This window comes from Apis mellifera, linkage group LG2 (genome assembly GCF_003254395.2).
Source record: "Apis mellifera strain DH4 linkage group LG2, Amel_HAv3.1, whole genome shotgun sequence".
Classification (NCBI taxonomy): Eukaryota; Metazoa; Arthropoda; class Insecta; order Hymenoptera; family Apidae; genus Apis; species Apis mellifera.
Genome location: NC_037639.1, coordinates 3,694,794 through 3,709,653, shown reverse-complemented (window position 1 = coordinate 3,709,653; position 14,860 = coordinate 3,694,794). Strand labels below are relative to the sequence as shown.

General features: G+C 25.7%; 1 protein-coding gene across 7 annotated transcripts in view; it reads right to left on the bottom strand.

The window, feature by feature from the left end:
- Positions 1–14,860, bottom strand: part of nAChRa6 (nicotinic acetylcholine receptor alpha6 subunit) — a 349,900-nt gene that overhangs the window by 139,956 nt on the left and 195,084 nt on the right. For all 7 annotated transcript variants that reach the window (XM_026446378.1, XM_026446376.1, XM_026446377.1 and 4 more), the window contains 1 exon segment: positions 13,566–13,746. In XM_026446378.1, the coding sequence (XP_026302163.1) occupies positions 13,566–13,746 (181 nt within the window).

The following is a 14,860-nucleotide window of genomic DNA, read 5'->3' as shown; positions in this document are numbered from 1 at the left end:
TAGAGCGACGTGTGCGTGTGTTCCATGCGAAATCGCAATTTCCAGCTCAGACATAATCACGTGGTCCCTGCTTTGACTCGTCGATGTATCTGTGTGTGAGGCATGTATAAGTATATTCTGGGTCATTGTGTTCTCGGTCATCCTGTTCCCCTACGTCCGCTATCTGTGTTGGTTTTCTTTTATCCATCTCCACGAAGTGGGGTTACAGGGTGGAGGAGGGGTCAAGTAGTACATATATATATATATATGTATTGTATATATAGGGGGTTGGTCAGAGGTTAGTAGTGGGGTCACGATATCTCTTCCTCCTTCGCTTGCTCCTTTTCTCCTCGTTTCTTTTTTCCCCTCTCTTTCCTTTTTTTCTCTATTTCTCCTCGTTTGTCTATTAAGTCCGCTTCTCTCGCACATGATCGTACTTGTTATATTATATCGTATGTATACCGTATATAATATATATATATATATATATATGTGTATATATATATATATATATATATAAAATATAGTGAAAGCTCGCTCGATATGTTCCGTGGTTACAAGCCCGTGAAAGCAAGAAACACCGGCAAGCGACATCAGCCCATCGTAGCGCAACCCTCCTCTATCCGGGGGGTTCAACTGCCGACACCAGGGTACGTATGATGTTCAACACATTTAGAGCCAATTCGTGTACCGAGAATGCGGTTCCACGATTTATTATGCGTGCCTTCTTTGCTCGATTATCTCGCTGCGTGCCAAACGAGTTTCGCACGCCGCCATATTGCGGCCCACGATACATTTATGCTCTTGTAACGAGCTTGTAAAATCTGTTGGAATGTTGGTACATTGAGGGATAATCGAGCACATTTGATTATTCTTCCAATTTTTCTTCTTCATTTTATTTCACCGTTTCGTACGATGGATTTAATTGGAAGTATTTTTTATGCGTCAATGATTATAAGAAATTACACGATTTCGTATTAATTTTTCTTTTTTTCGAAATTAATAGGATACGATTATATAATTTTTTAAATTTTTTACCGATATTAAATTTATTGTGGTAAAAAAGAAAAATTTAATTCAGATAGATTAGGGTAGAAATATGAGAATGAATTTAAAAGAAGGATCTTGAAAAAATTTTGATTTGGAAAATTCTTTTATATTATTTATTGATGTAATTGTATGTGTAAAGGGATTGATTAGAGATTGATTAGGTTAATTTAATAATAAATTGATATAGATGAAGATTTTTGCACGTATAACAAATCGTTTGAAACTTTAAGATGTCGCTAGACATCGCTTTTAAGCAGACCTTTCACGCTTAAACGAGTGCATAATGTGCACCATTATCGAAATTTATAGTCCAGCCAATCGTGAAACCTTCGAAAAGGGGGTGGAATGGAAAACCATAAAATATCTCTAACTCTGCTTTTATCTTTCCCTCTTCGATTTAATAACTTCTTTTACTCTTGTTATGATCGATAGTCCTCTCTCGCATTAAAAAGAAAAAAAGGAAAAATTAAAAGAACGAATTTAATTCTCTTCTGAGAACGAAAATAATAGTGTTAGCATTCATATTTTTATTCCAATATGAAAATTTTTGTGAATAAATATAGAATTGTATTCTAATTATACTTTAATAATTGAACTTCATATCTGTTAGAAATTATTATTAGTGTGATAATACAATTGTAAGTGATAATATAGAGATTACTTTTATTGTTATTTAATATATAAAATCAAAAAAATTCGTATTATATTTAATGAAAGAAAAAATTATCATTTTTGAATAAAAAAATAACTATTTTTCTCATATTTTGACAATTAAATTTTTAAATGATATCTAATTTTTAAAATCATGATTACGTTATGGTGATTTTTAGAAAAAAAAATATAATTTGGAAAATAGAGTAAAGTTTCTATCTTTAAAACTTTATTGTTAAGAAAATCGAGTTGAAAATTTCTTATATATATACATATGTATTTAACTATTTAACTATTATATTAAAGTAAATAAATTGCTTGAAAAGTGAATATTTTGTCTTTGAAAATTTTCAATTAGAGTATAAAAAAAGAGTATAAAATTAGAGTTTAAAAAAATTCAATTTTCTCAACAAGCAAGCTTTAAAAGAATTTTTATTTGAAAGTTTTGTTTTGTTCAGGAGTTTTTTGTTTTGATTTTACCATCATTTATAAAATATTCTGTATAAAGTTATTTCAAAATGAAATTTTTGAAAATTTTTTTCTCGTATTTTAATAAAGAATCAAACGAATGATAATATCTTAACATTTTAAGGCAGAAAAGCTATTAGATATAATTGAAGATTTTTTCTTTTTCAAAAATAAATACATGAATTTTTATTTACCATAATTAAAGTATCTAAAATTTCTAATTATTTTGATAATTTAATTTAAAAAGAAACTGTTTTAAATTCAATTATTTTCTATGTAATATATAAATTATGAATTTAAATTAATTGTTTTTATTCAAGTATATATTCATCTTAGGACTTCATTATAGAGTTATTACATTTTCTATTCTACAATAATAATTGAAATTTATATTTTGATTTATTTAAAGGATTACATTAAAATTTTTATAAATATTTTTTACAAATTTCTTTTTTTATAAAAATCCAATTTCATAATTTAAATCAAAATATTATTTTTCTCTAAATTTCACAATGAATATAAAATCTATATTCATGAAATTTTTTACAGATAGTAGATTTCATGAAAATTTATTCTTAATAAAAGATTTATATCAACCAACCTTTTAAATATCTATACTAAATTTAATCATTGTAAGATATTTCCAGTTTCATCATTTATCTGATTATTTATCTCGAGTTTTCTATTTTTTTTATACTTGAATCGACTACTCGATATATCAATAATACATACAATATGATAATTAAGTTTATTCAAATAAATTTGCATGTATTTCATATATACGAAATGAACATTTCATCACAAACACTTGAATTTTTCCTGAATTTTGATATTGCTAATTTAAAATTATTCTCGTGACAATCATAACGAGAAATATTATAATTGCAATAAATAAACTAATAATCAATATTTATTATAAGTTGCTTCAATCTTATCCTCTAAAATTTCAACGAAAATCACTATTCACAACGTCCAATAAAAGAAGACCAAATTTCATTTGAAATTTTACACAGGTAAGAGAAGATAATGAAACATCGCAAGTGTTAGATAGAAATCTAGTTCTCGTATATCGCGAGAAGGCTATGAATTTCACGTGACATCGAGCGAAATAACTCGGATGTATTCTCACAGAGAGTGGAGAAGGATCGACAACCGCATCGAAACACCGATTCAAACAATAAATCGCCCGTGTTTTATGCTCTGCACCATCCACTTCCGCTTCTCGCACGCCATCATCCGTTCTTTCGCAGTTTGGGATGATTACCCAACTTTATGACGCGCTAGTCATTCCGTGGTTTATTCGAGATGAAACGTCACGATTCATCATCCACTCGGAATATATAAAATATTTTCGATATTTCTGGAATAGTTTAAATTTTACTTGGAGCAAATAATTAATATAGATTTAATAAAAGTTGTTAAAGTGATTATTTCAATATTTTATAGCAATGAAATTTAAAGTGAATGAGAAAATTGGATGAAAATCGATATTATTAAAAGAAACGTTTAATTTGTAAATTTTAGGATATTGTATTAAATGTACATTGAATGTACATATATTTTTCAAGATAAATTGTTATCGTTGAAAATATTTTTAAAGAAATAATCTTCAGATTTTAAAAATAATTTATATAAGAATTGTAAATATAAAGGATTTTTAAAACTTTTTAATAATTTTTTAGATAATTTTAATTATCCTTTTAACGATTTTGTTCTAAAAACCATTATTCACTTTGTAATAAGAGAGAGAAAATTATTATTTAAAGTACTAAATAATAAATTAAAATTGAAAATAATTAATATTCGAATAAATATGTTATAAATTCTAAAAAACTTTATTATGTTAAAAATATATTATTTTCAATTTTTTCATAAAAATAAAATACGTAACATATAAAGACATTAATATTTTCAATATTTCCTTTTAATTCAAATACAGAGGAAAATCTTTTTGTATATGTACAAATCAAAAATTATTATCAACGATAATTTTTGGATAATCTCATTGGACAGAATCGTTAAATAATCCTGTGTACGTAGTTTCCAGTTTATTTTTCCGAGTTCACTGTGATTTAAGCAAGTGATACAAATTTTAATATTACATATATGCATCAAAAAGAGATTCAAAAGCCATTCATATTAAATTGCAACTCGACGAGTTTGCTCTCGTTCGTTTTACATTGATATGATGGACGTATATAGTAGCATAGAGATATCTAATATTTATTTTCCCCCGTCTATATATTTCCTCTTAACAAACATCACATCTTGTTCATTAAATGAACATATATATTATAATATTTCTAATATTTCTCTTTATTTTTTTGTTTTCAAATTGAATTCAATTTATAAGGATGAAAATAAATTATAAATCCAATTTCAGTTTTTCTCAATGAATGAATTATCTCTGTCACAAATTATCATTGGAGATCGACATTATTTTGCTATAATATTGAAAAATTTTCAATTGATTTAAAAAAATGATAAGTCACATTTCTCTTCATAAAGATAATAATACCAAAATTATTAATCTCATTTCGATCATTATATTCTTTCAATTAAATTGAATCGATAAATTGCCTCTCAAATTACACGAAATATCGTTCAAATATTTGCGCGAGACTTTTCAATTAATTTAGAGAATTAAAAAAAAAAGAAAAAGATAAAAAGAAATTGTTTGTCAAGACACAGACTTAATTATTCGCGGACTTAATCATAATAATTTCACGACTCCTATATTCGTGTCGTGATGCGGATAACGTTATAACGCATAAAGAATGAACTATATGATTCTTGGCTCTAAAACACGGGACTCGACAGCTGCAAATTGTCCAGGTCAAATGCTAAGTGAAATGAATTTATCATTTCGTGTCTGAGTAAAATGGATGTCACGAGCTGCAACAGATCTGCCGTGAATTTTCACACGTTGTGAACGACTCGAGAGTACATTTTGATGAAACGGCTGGTTCTATTCTCAAATTCCACGTTCAGTAAAATATAAAAGGATTCTCAAGCTGATAAAGTTATATTGAAATTAAGAATCGATTCTATTATTCCGTAAAAATATATTCGGATTTAATTCTTCCAATAGTTATCCAATTTTTTATTTTTAGTGATTTCAAATATTCAGTTTCGTCACTTCCAACGTGAAATAACGTTTGGAAAAATTATAATAGCACATTAGAAGTGACATACATACGTCTGTTAAGAGTTAATTTTGGAAAAACAAAAATATTTGCTTGGAACATTTATAAGAAATATTATTTCAATTGATTAATGACACATTGAAAGAATATTGCAAAATGAAAAATATTAATATAATAATTAATGAAATCTTTAATTTGAGAAATAGAAAAATTTATAATTTAATACATTAAAAATACTAAATTTTTCAGATTGAGTTTTATTTTTGTTCTTTTTTTGTAATTTTAAAAAATATATTATTTATTCTTATCTAATTTAGTATCATTAATAAAATTAATTAAACTGATATTAAATTATTAAAAAGATATTTTACTTATAAAATAATTAAAAATACATAATAAAATGAATCGAAGAGATATCTAGATAAATGTGCACATTTTATGTCTTTCTTACATTCATCTCATTCCTGGAAAAAAAATGAACTTGTGTAAAATTTTCCACTAAGCTATGCAATTAATTTAGGAGTTATCTTTATTTTTGCAAGAAAAATATTCTGCAAGCTGAATATGAGAATTTTCATGAAAATTCATTCGCTAAAATATTTTCAGATTAATAAGAATTTTCCTTCATCAGAAAATATATAATATGATCAATAGCAATGAGTTGTATGTAGAAAGTAAAGAAAGAAGAAAAGAAAAAAGGAAATTCAAATAAAGCGAATAAGAAGCTGTTCCGTGAAAATGAATTTTTATTTTATACGAATAAGAGTGAATGGAATTTAAAAATGAGGGCAACAAAAATGAGCACTATATCTTTCATTTAAAAATATTTTTACAAAATTGTAGTAATTTGAATTGACTGCTCTTTTTTATTACTCGTAAATCAATATTTCCTCCAATTTATTGTTTTGTAAATATAGTTTCTAAATATAGTATATTATTATATATTTTAAATGATAAAAAATCATGTAATAATTTTTAATATTTTTATTATTTGACGTTAAAAAAAAATATTTAAATTTTAAAGAAAGGATAAGATATAAATGATATTTGAATAAATATCTAAATTATTAATATTTATTGAAATATTTGCATGATATATATTTCAAATAATTTTCGTAATTTATGAAAAAGTAAAAAAAAAAAAAAAAAAGAAATTTATTAAATAAGGATCTGCTGTTGTAATAAAAGATCATTTTTGCAGCAATTTTCATATTTTAATATAATTATTCGAATAAGTTTTTTTATATTCTATTAAAATTTTTTCTATAATATATTAAAATTATAATTTCTCTCAGGTCAATGATAAATATTTTATCCTGAGATCATTATATTTTCTGACTTACACACTATTTTTAATATTTATCAAAATAATACTGCAGTTCGATCTTTTACGAAGATACTTTTTATTTGATTTAATTATCTTTTAATATCTTAGTCAAAGAACTAATCTAATACCCAATAATTAAAAAATTTTCGATATAAAAAGCAATGTAATAATAAATAAATAAATCTTTGGTAACTGATCTTTGGTATTAATAAATGAAGCTCTTTGAAAGTAGCAATATTTTTATTAGCATTCCTTCAAAAAGTAATGGTTTCAAATTTTTTAATTAATAAGTTGTTATTTTATTACAAAGTTACATATTATTATCGCGTATATTTTTAAAAAAGTAAAAAGTAATAAAATATTTTTCCAAAAAACTTCTTTATCATAAATTCTACAAATTGGGAAATTTTATTTTTAATTTATTTTTATTTTATTATTCAAATATAAAGAAATTGTATTTATATTAACCATTTCTTTCTGATATCAACTATAAATTTTTTAAAAAGAAGCAGATGATACAACAACATACTTCTATGTGTATCTTTCTAATTAAAAAGAAATTTTATTTAACAGATCGTAACACTTGATTAATTATAAAAAATTAGTGACATATTTTAAAATAACAAACTCAAATAGAAATGTAGGAGGAAAACATGTCTCTGTGCATCAATTGAATGATAAAATGAAGCAGAAATTAACGACTACCCACGAACGAAAATACTATAATTAACGATGGAATATCATCATGTGTTGCAACATATATACGTCGTTCCATTAACGGCGATTATCTCAAATTCTCCGAAATTCGGACACAGTCGGGCAGAACATATTTAACGAGATTTAATATTGGATAGAATCTGACTATAACGTCGTATAGCATGAATCTACTTGCAAAAGAAAATACATCCACATAGATGAATATAATATCGTCATATCGAGAAGCACAAATAAATAATTCCTCAGTGAACAGTCTGAATCCTTTAACGTATACTTCTTGCTATTTTCTTCCTCTAAGAAGTCCTCTAAGAAACGAACTACATACTGTACTTTAAAAAGACTGTGTAAGATATACAAATGAAAAGTATTAGACTATATTCCAGAGATGTTGAGAAATAACAAGAAATATTTATAGACTTTTTAAAAGCATATTGAAAATCTTTGATGGATTTCAATAATATCGAATAATAAAGTAACTTTTCATTTTATATGTATATAATTTCATTTCTTGGAAAAAGATTTTGATTGTAAAAACAATGAAAGTAATAACAAAAAGATATTACTATTATATTACAATTAATCTAATATTAATCTAATTAATTTTCAAATTCACTTTGATCCTCTATAAATTCTCTTCCAAAAGATAATATTATTATTATCATTACAATTTTTCAATTCGATTTGAAAAATGTGAAGTTATAATTGTTATAAATAAGTTAATATTATTACAAAGTATAATAAAATAATACAAGCTTTAAAATTAATTCAAATTATTACAAAGGATTAACAGGAAATTCACTATTCATATTCGATTCCTTACAATAAATTCATCATTCATACACAATTATCTACAACGACTGACTATTCACGTATAACGAAGTCACAATAATTACCTATTACACAATTTATGAAAAAAATTCTCAAAGACAAGACAAGTATTCAATCGAACATCATTGCACATCCTTTCATCCGAGGGAAGGAACGATCAATTAATTATTCTGCCAGGCAGGATAATAAAGCGAACGTCTTACAGCTCCAATTATGTCTGCCAATTAACGATCGAACACCAATGCGTCAATAATATCGAGCGATCGTTCCGTTAATGATGATTACCTCAAGTTAACCGCAATTCAGAAATAATTAAATGCGACGAATTCCAATTCTGCCACAATTACCAGACCTCTAGATTTTCGGTATATGACGTCGTACTCTCATCTATAGCAAGAATGGAGAGGGAAAAAGAAAAAGAGTTAACAATTGTTGTGCTTAATAGCAGATTTCGAGGCATGTTTGAGATTTTTTGAAGAGAAAATAAATAATGATGAATTCATTGTTTACCAATCGTAATGTAAGTGACATGGATGTTAATGATAATGATGAAGATGATACAGAAAGAGGAAAAAATCTTTGGTTGAGATATTTCTTTTAGTAGCCTTGTAACATTGTATAATATTGCATAATATTGTATCATAGTAACAAATTCAATGATGATGCAATGGTAATAAAAATAATGACACATTTTGATCAATGTAAAAGATATACAATTTCATGAGAAGGTAGCTTAATACACGCATCTCTAGATGGCGCAGCAATCGTTAATTCTTTCCCAATTAATTTCTTTTCTTTTTTATGTTACTTTCAAATGAGAGTGTGACATCACATCACATTAAAAATCTAGAACGTTATCTGTGACGATTATTCGCGTTGTCGGTCGCATTTTCGTACGAGTGAAATACTATTAATGAAACCGCAAGGATCAGCGTGTCCTCTCCCTCTTGTTCGGTTTGTGTTCGACCAAGCGTGACAACAAATTTCGACATTAAATAATACATGTGGCTGTTTCATGCGGTGTACGTAACGAATTTAATTATTCTAGCAACTAGGAACGATCGTTACTTGCGTGTAAACCTATCAGCGACATATTACAGAGACGCGATGAGTATCGATTTTGTGGGTTTTGAAATAAAAATAATGGGTTAAATATGTTTAGATTCGAATATTGTTAGAGTTTTGAAATCTTTGTAAATATACTTAGAAATAATATTTGTTATAAAATTTAAAAAATTAAAGTAAGTTTGAAAAAATATATTAAACTATTGTCTTTGTGATTGTGATGACAATAGAGTCAAAATTAAAATAATATTATAGGAATTATATTTGTAAGAATTTTCTGATTTGTTAAAATTTAATTTTATACACAATATAAATTGATAATTTTCGTATTATTTACTTGTATCTTAAAAAAAGTTTCTTTAATTTTTCTTTATATAAGATAATATGTAATATGTATTTGAAAATATTATAACTAATATCTTTATCTTCTTTATTTCTTCTTTTTTTCTTTTTTCATTGTATTATATATACTGATGATTTCTTATGATAGTAGCATATCTTGCTATATTGTAAAAATGCAAACTTAAACCCTTAAACATTATATATATTACGTTATACGAGTCCTTTTCTATTATATTATACCTAGCAACTTTACCACGATATTTTCTACCATGTCCTACAAATTTTTGTTAAACGAATCCATGCTATACGAATATTTACAGTATTAGCTTCTCCATGCATTCAAAAATGAAAGATAAATATTTCCTTTCCAAAAAAGAAAAATCTTAAATTTATCTAATGCATTGTACAAAGATTCATGATATTTTAAAATAAAATTGTTGCAATATTTCTCTTGCAATAAATATTGAACGCTATGTATGAAAAGAGAAGAATAAATATTTTTTAAATATTTCTAAGAGTTTTAAATAATTCTAAGAGTTTGATGGTGGAAATAGTTTTTATATAATGAAGAATGAAAATTTTATAGTTTATAGTTTAAAATTTTGCTCATTATGAAGTTATATTTAAAAAAATAAACTGAAAATAATAACTTTAAGGAACTTTTCACTTTTTGCAAGTGATATTACTAATAAAAAAATCCAAGTATAATCTTTTATGGTATCCAAGTATAATCTACTTATTCACAATATTTCATATAAAACATATATGAATACTTCAGTGACTATTATATATTACATTGTATGTGATATTGTATCACAAAATTATTCGTAAAAGATTTCATAATCGATTATGTTAATGGAAATTTTTAGTAAAAGATATTTCCTTCTTTCTTGCTTCAGATTAAAATTCATTGCATTTAATATTTTATTTGCCTATTCATTCATTTAAAAGCCTTGCCCGGATAATCGATAACTGGTATTGTTACAGATTTATCGAGCTGAGTTGTCTAGTTAATCGGTGTTTCATTGTGGTTTAGTAAAAAATAAATAGTCGATTAAAATTAAAATTTTTAAACTATCATATGTTTCGAATCTTTTTTATTTCTTATTTATTTCTTATTTTCGAAACATTTATTATCATCCATATATTTCCATCAACAATATATAAACTATTATTTCGCAGTAATATTTTTCAGTGATAGAAAAGTTTGCGTTGTTTAAAAAATATGAAAGTTTGTAGAAAATAAATTTAAAAAATATTATCTTTGATTTAGTAATTTCTTGATCTATTTTATGTTTTAGTGACGATAAAAGTTATTGTTTCTTTTAGTTTGTTTTAGCTTATCGATTATTTAAAAATATTTAAAATAAAAATGATGCATTATTTTGTAGTGATTTATTAAGAATTATTAAAAATATTTAATAATTATTATAATGGTTTTAAAAAAAATCTAAATCTAATATATTTCTAAATATATGTCTATTACGCAATATTTATTTATTATAAGTGTACTTCAAAGTATTTTAAAGTATAGTACTTTAAAGTACTTTAAAGTCACTATTTTATTCAATATATTTTTTAAATAACTTTTTTGCCTCAATTATATCATCATATTAAGTTTTAGTTAATTATTGATAATAAGAACAAACGATTCTCCTACATTAATCAAACACTACATTCTCCTATATTACAAAATTTATTTATTCCTATTATATATCCTATTATTTTTGTATTCTATTAATTTTGAAATATTTATTAATTAAATTTATGTCAACTATTTCAATTTTAAAATATTCAATTTCTGATTTCTGATATATCTCATGTATTAGATTTTATTATTCTAAACAGTTTTTATTATATAAAATTATAAAACGAAAAAGATAATAGATAAAACGAAATACTTCAAAATAAAAGAAAATAAATTATTCAATCAATATATCAATATTATCTAACGATACTAGCATTTTCTTGTACAATGATTATATTAGTAAATGTACAAGTCATTTTACAATTTTATTATTAATTTCATATTAAATAAATGTCCTATAATTATTATTATATATTTTTTTAGTTTCTTATAACTTTCACTAATAAAATTAATTCAATCATTTAAGGAGAAATCAATTAATATAGCTAATACATAAAGAAGAAAATACAGATCTAAAATTTTATAGCTAACAAAATTTATACAATAATATACACCACTCTAACATTTTTCCAGTTCAAAATCAACTTGTAACCAACGAAACATCTCTTCCCTTTTCCTCTACGCGAAAAAAGAAGAAGAAAAACCCAGTAAAAACGGCGAGAGAGGACATCTCACATCTCTATCCATCGTATATCATCACCCTTTCTTCCACCACCCTTTTTCTCTTCACCCCACACTTCTCGATATTTCACATATGTTGGTACATGTGCGTGTTTACACGTATTGTAATACACGTATAAATAATATAATATATATATATATATAATATCGTATCGTATATATGTAATATACCTATATTATATATAAAGAACCGAGCTGAAGCTACGAAGCGTGAGAATGAACGGCTATCTATGGAGCGTTGCTATTGTGTTGCACTGAGTTCTTGTGTCGGACAAAGAAGCCTCGGGAGGCAGCTCATGGGCGTAGGATCGAGAGGACCTCCTTTCTTTTCTCGTGGAATCGTGGGATATCGTGGCAATCGTGGGATTCGTCAATGCCGCCAACGGACCCCAAGCGCGTTTTTTCATTAACGCCATTTTCGTGGAGAGAAAAATCATCGGAGCCATACTACTCGCAATAAATTGAAGGAATTGTATCATCTATTTCACGACGTATTATGAATTACTATGTCTGGCATTCACAATGCCAGATATTTTTTTGTTTCGTTCGTTATGACGTACAATGTTAGGTTACGATCATTGAATCTTTCTCGCGAAGTGATTACTCATGTAATAATTATCACTAATTGATTAATTATTAATAAGATGCAAGGTTTTTGATTTTTTGGGATTTTTAAATATAAAATTTTTTTAATATGCTTTGTTTTGAAGCGATTTGTTATTGGGGATAAAAATTATATTTCTTGGGATTTGGATTTTTTTAAGAATAATAATAATCTTCATGGATTAATATGTTTCAATAATTATATATCAATTTTCTATTTATATTTTTTTTGCAAAAATTGAATGTTGAATGATTGTATTAGTAACTATATTATCGTTGTTCATTTTATCGTTTAATATTTTTAATTTATTAATATCTTGATTTTAAATTATATTATTATTTTATTTCAATATAATTATCATAATAATATAATTTATATTATCAATAAAAATTAAACTTTAAACGATTGCTATTTTATTTTCATTTAATGAAACATTTTCAGTAATTAAATAGTTATTTTTTATTAACGAAATTCAATTTAAATCCTAGTTAATTAAGAGAAACTATTAAATGTAAATAACTATTAATTTCCAATTTGAACAAAAAATTAATCGACGTATGAAATATGTTACATATCAATTTATCAATTTCAATGTTACAATCAATAGTTTATTCAAACACTATCAAAAATTAGTTATGTATTATAAATATCAAACCACACTCAATAATTAAATAAGAAAAATTATGAAAACAATAATCTTTATTATTGCATCCAACGTAACCACTTCGCAAATACACTAAATATTTCCCAAAAAACAATTGAAATTTTGGACAAAAAGAAATGCAGCACTTATGAAAAATTAAAAAGAAAGTAAAGTACAGAAATTAAGAAATTTAAATTTCGTTTCTCTCTCCACGACGATGTATCGAGCGTTAGGATTGGTCGCTTTCGGATCGTCCATTGGCGGTAATTTCGAAGCCACGTTTGTATCGTCGAAGGAAAATGGCGCGATAGATCGCGCCACTAGAAGAATTCGGGACCAGTAAAGAGAATTCTTTTTTTTTGGTGCTTTGTGTGTACTTTGAGCGTGTTTAGTGTTTAGTGGAGACAGTAGTGTACCTGGTTGCCGTCGTAGGTCCAGGATCCGAACTTCATGTCACAGTGTTGGTCGTCAAAGGGGAACCAAGTGATGTCTATCTTGCAAGTGCTCTTGAAGATGCCCGGAGGAACGTACAGGCAACTGCCGTTATGCGTGACTACCACGTTTGTTTGGTATGTCCCGTCGAAACCCTCATCCGCACTAACGTGTTCATATCATATAATTAATCATCAATCATCGATCTCGTTCGCGATTTTCGTTATCTCATTATTCCTATCGTTTCTCGTGATTTTATATCGTCGATTTATTTTATCGTTTCACACGAATGTTTCGTTCAATTTTAATCTTTTATATCTTTTTTTATAATTTATTGGCAAGAACAAGATGATTGATTCAGAATCATTAAATGGTTAAAGTTTTTACTTCGTTTCTCGTTAATGAGAACGTAAAGCATTTAGAAAATTGGTTTTATTATGTAGATTTGTCATTTATGAATATAGAAAAATGTAAAAATAGGGAGAAAGTAATTGGTGATTGAATTATTCGTTGATGTAAAATTGATTGATTAGTTCCAATGTGTCTTATGATTATAAATAAGTTATTACAAAGAATGTTTATTTTGAAATATCATATATATTTGTAATTATTTATTAACAATAATTAAAATAAATTCTTCATTCTATAAAAAAACTTGGATATCCTAACAAAATATGTTTTAAAATTTCATCTTCTTTTATGATATATCTATTTCTTCTTTTGCTTATAAAATGCTAGTAAACCAACAGATGTATAAATGAGTCTTAAATAGACAAATGAATAATAGATCTCTCTAGAAAATTTATTAGAATTGAATTTATTAGAGATATAATTAATTGGTGTTTAATATATATTCGAAAAAAGAATAATATAATATCTTAGGATATATATTTCGATACGAGAGAAAACATGGTCAAATCAAATAGCCAAATATTAGCAATGCAGAGTGCATTAATAATTAATGAGCACTAGGTTAATGATTGCATAATCATTGCACATATACAAATAAATCAGTGCTGCACTGACTTTTCAATGTAAAATAGATCAACGGCTGTCAGAGATTAATTAATTAACGACAATTACCTTAAGTTAATATCGATTTGACGCGATTATCATAATTTATCCAAAACACAAATCATCATCATTTCTATCGCGTTAAAGGCAGGATAGTCATAGTTTCCAATATATCAGTATTATTAGATTTAAATGAACTGCGCACGATAGTTTTGATCTGCAATAAGATATAAACGTGATCCATGTTCAATTATATTTTTATACT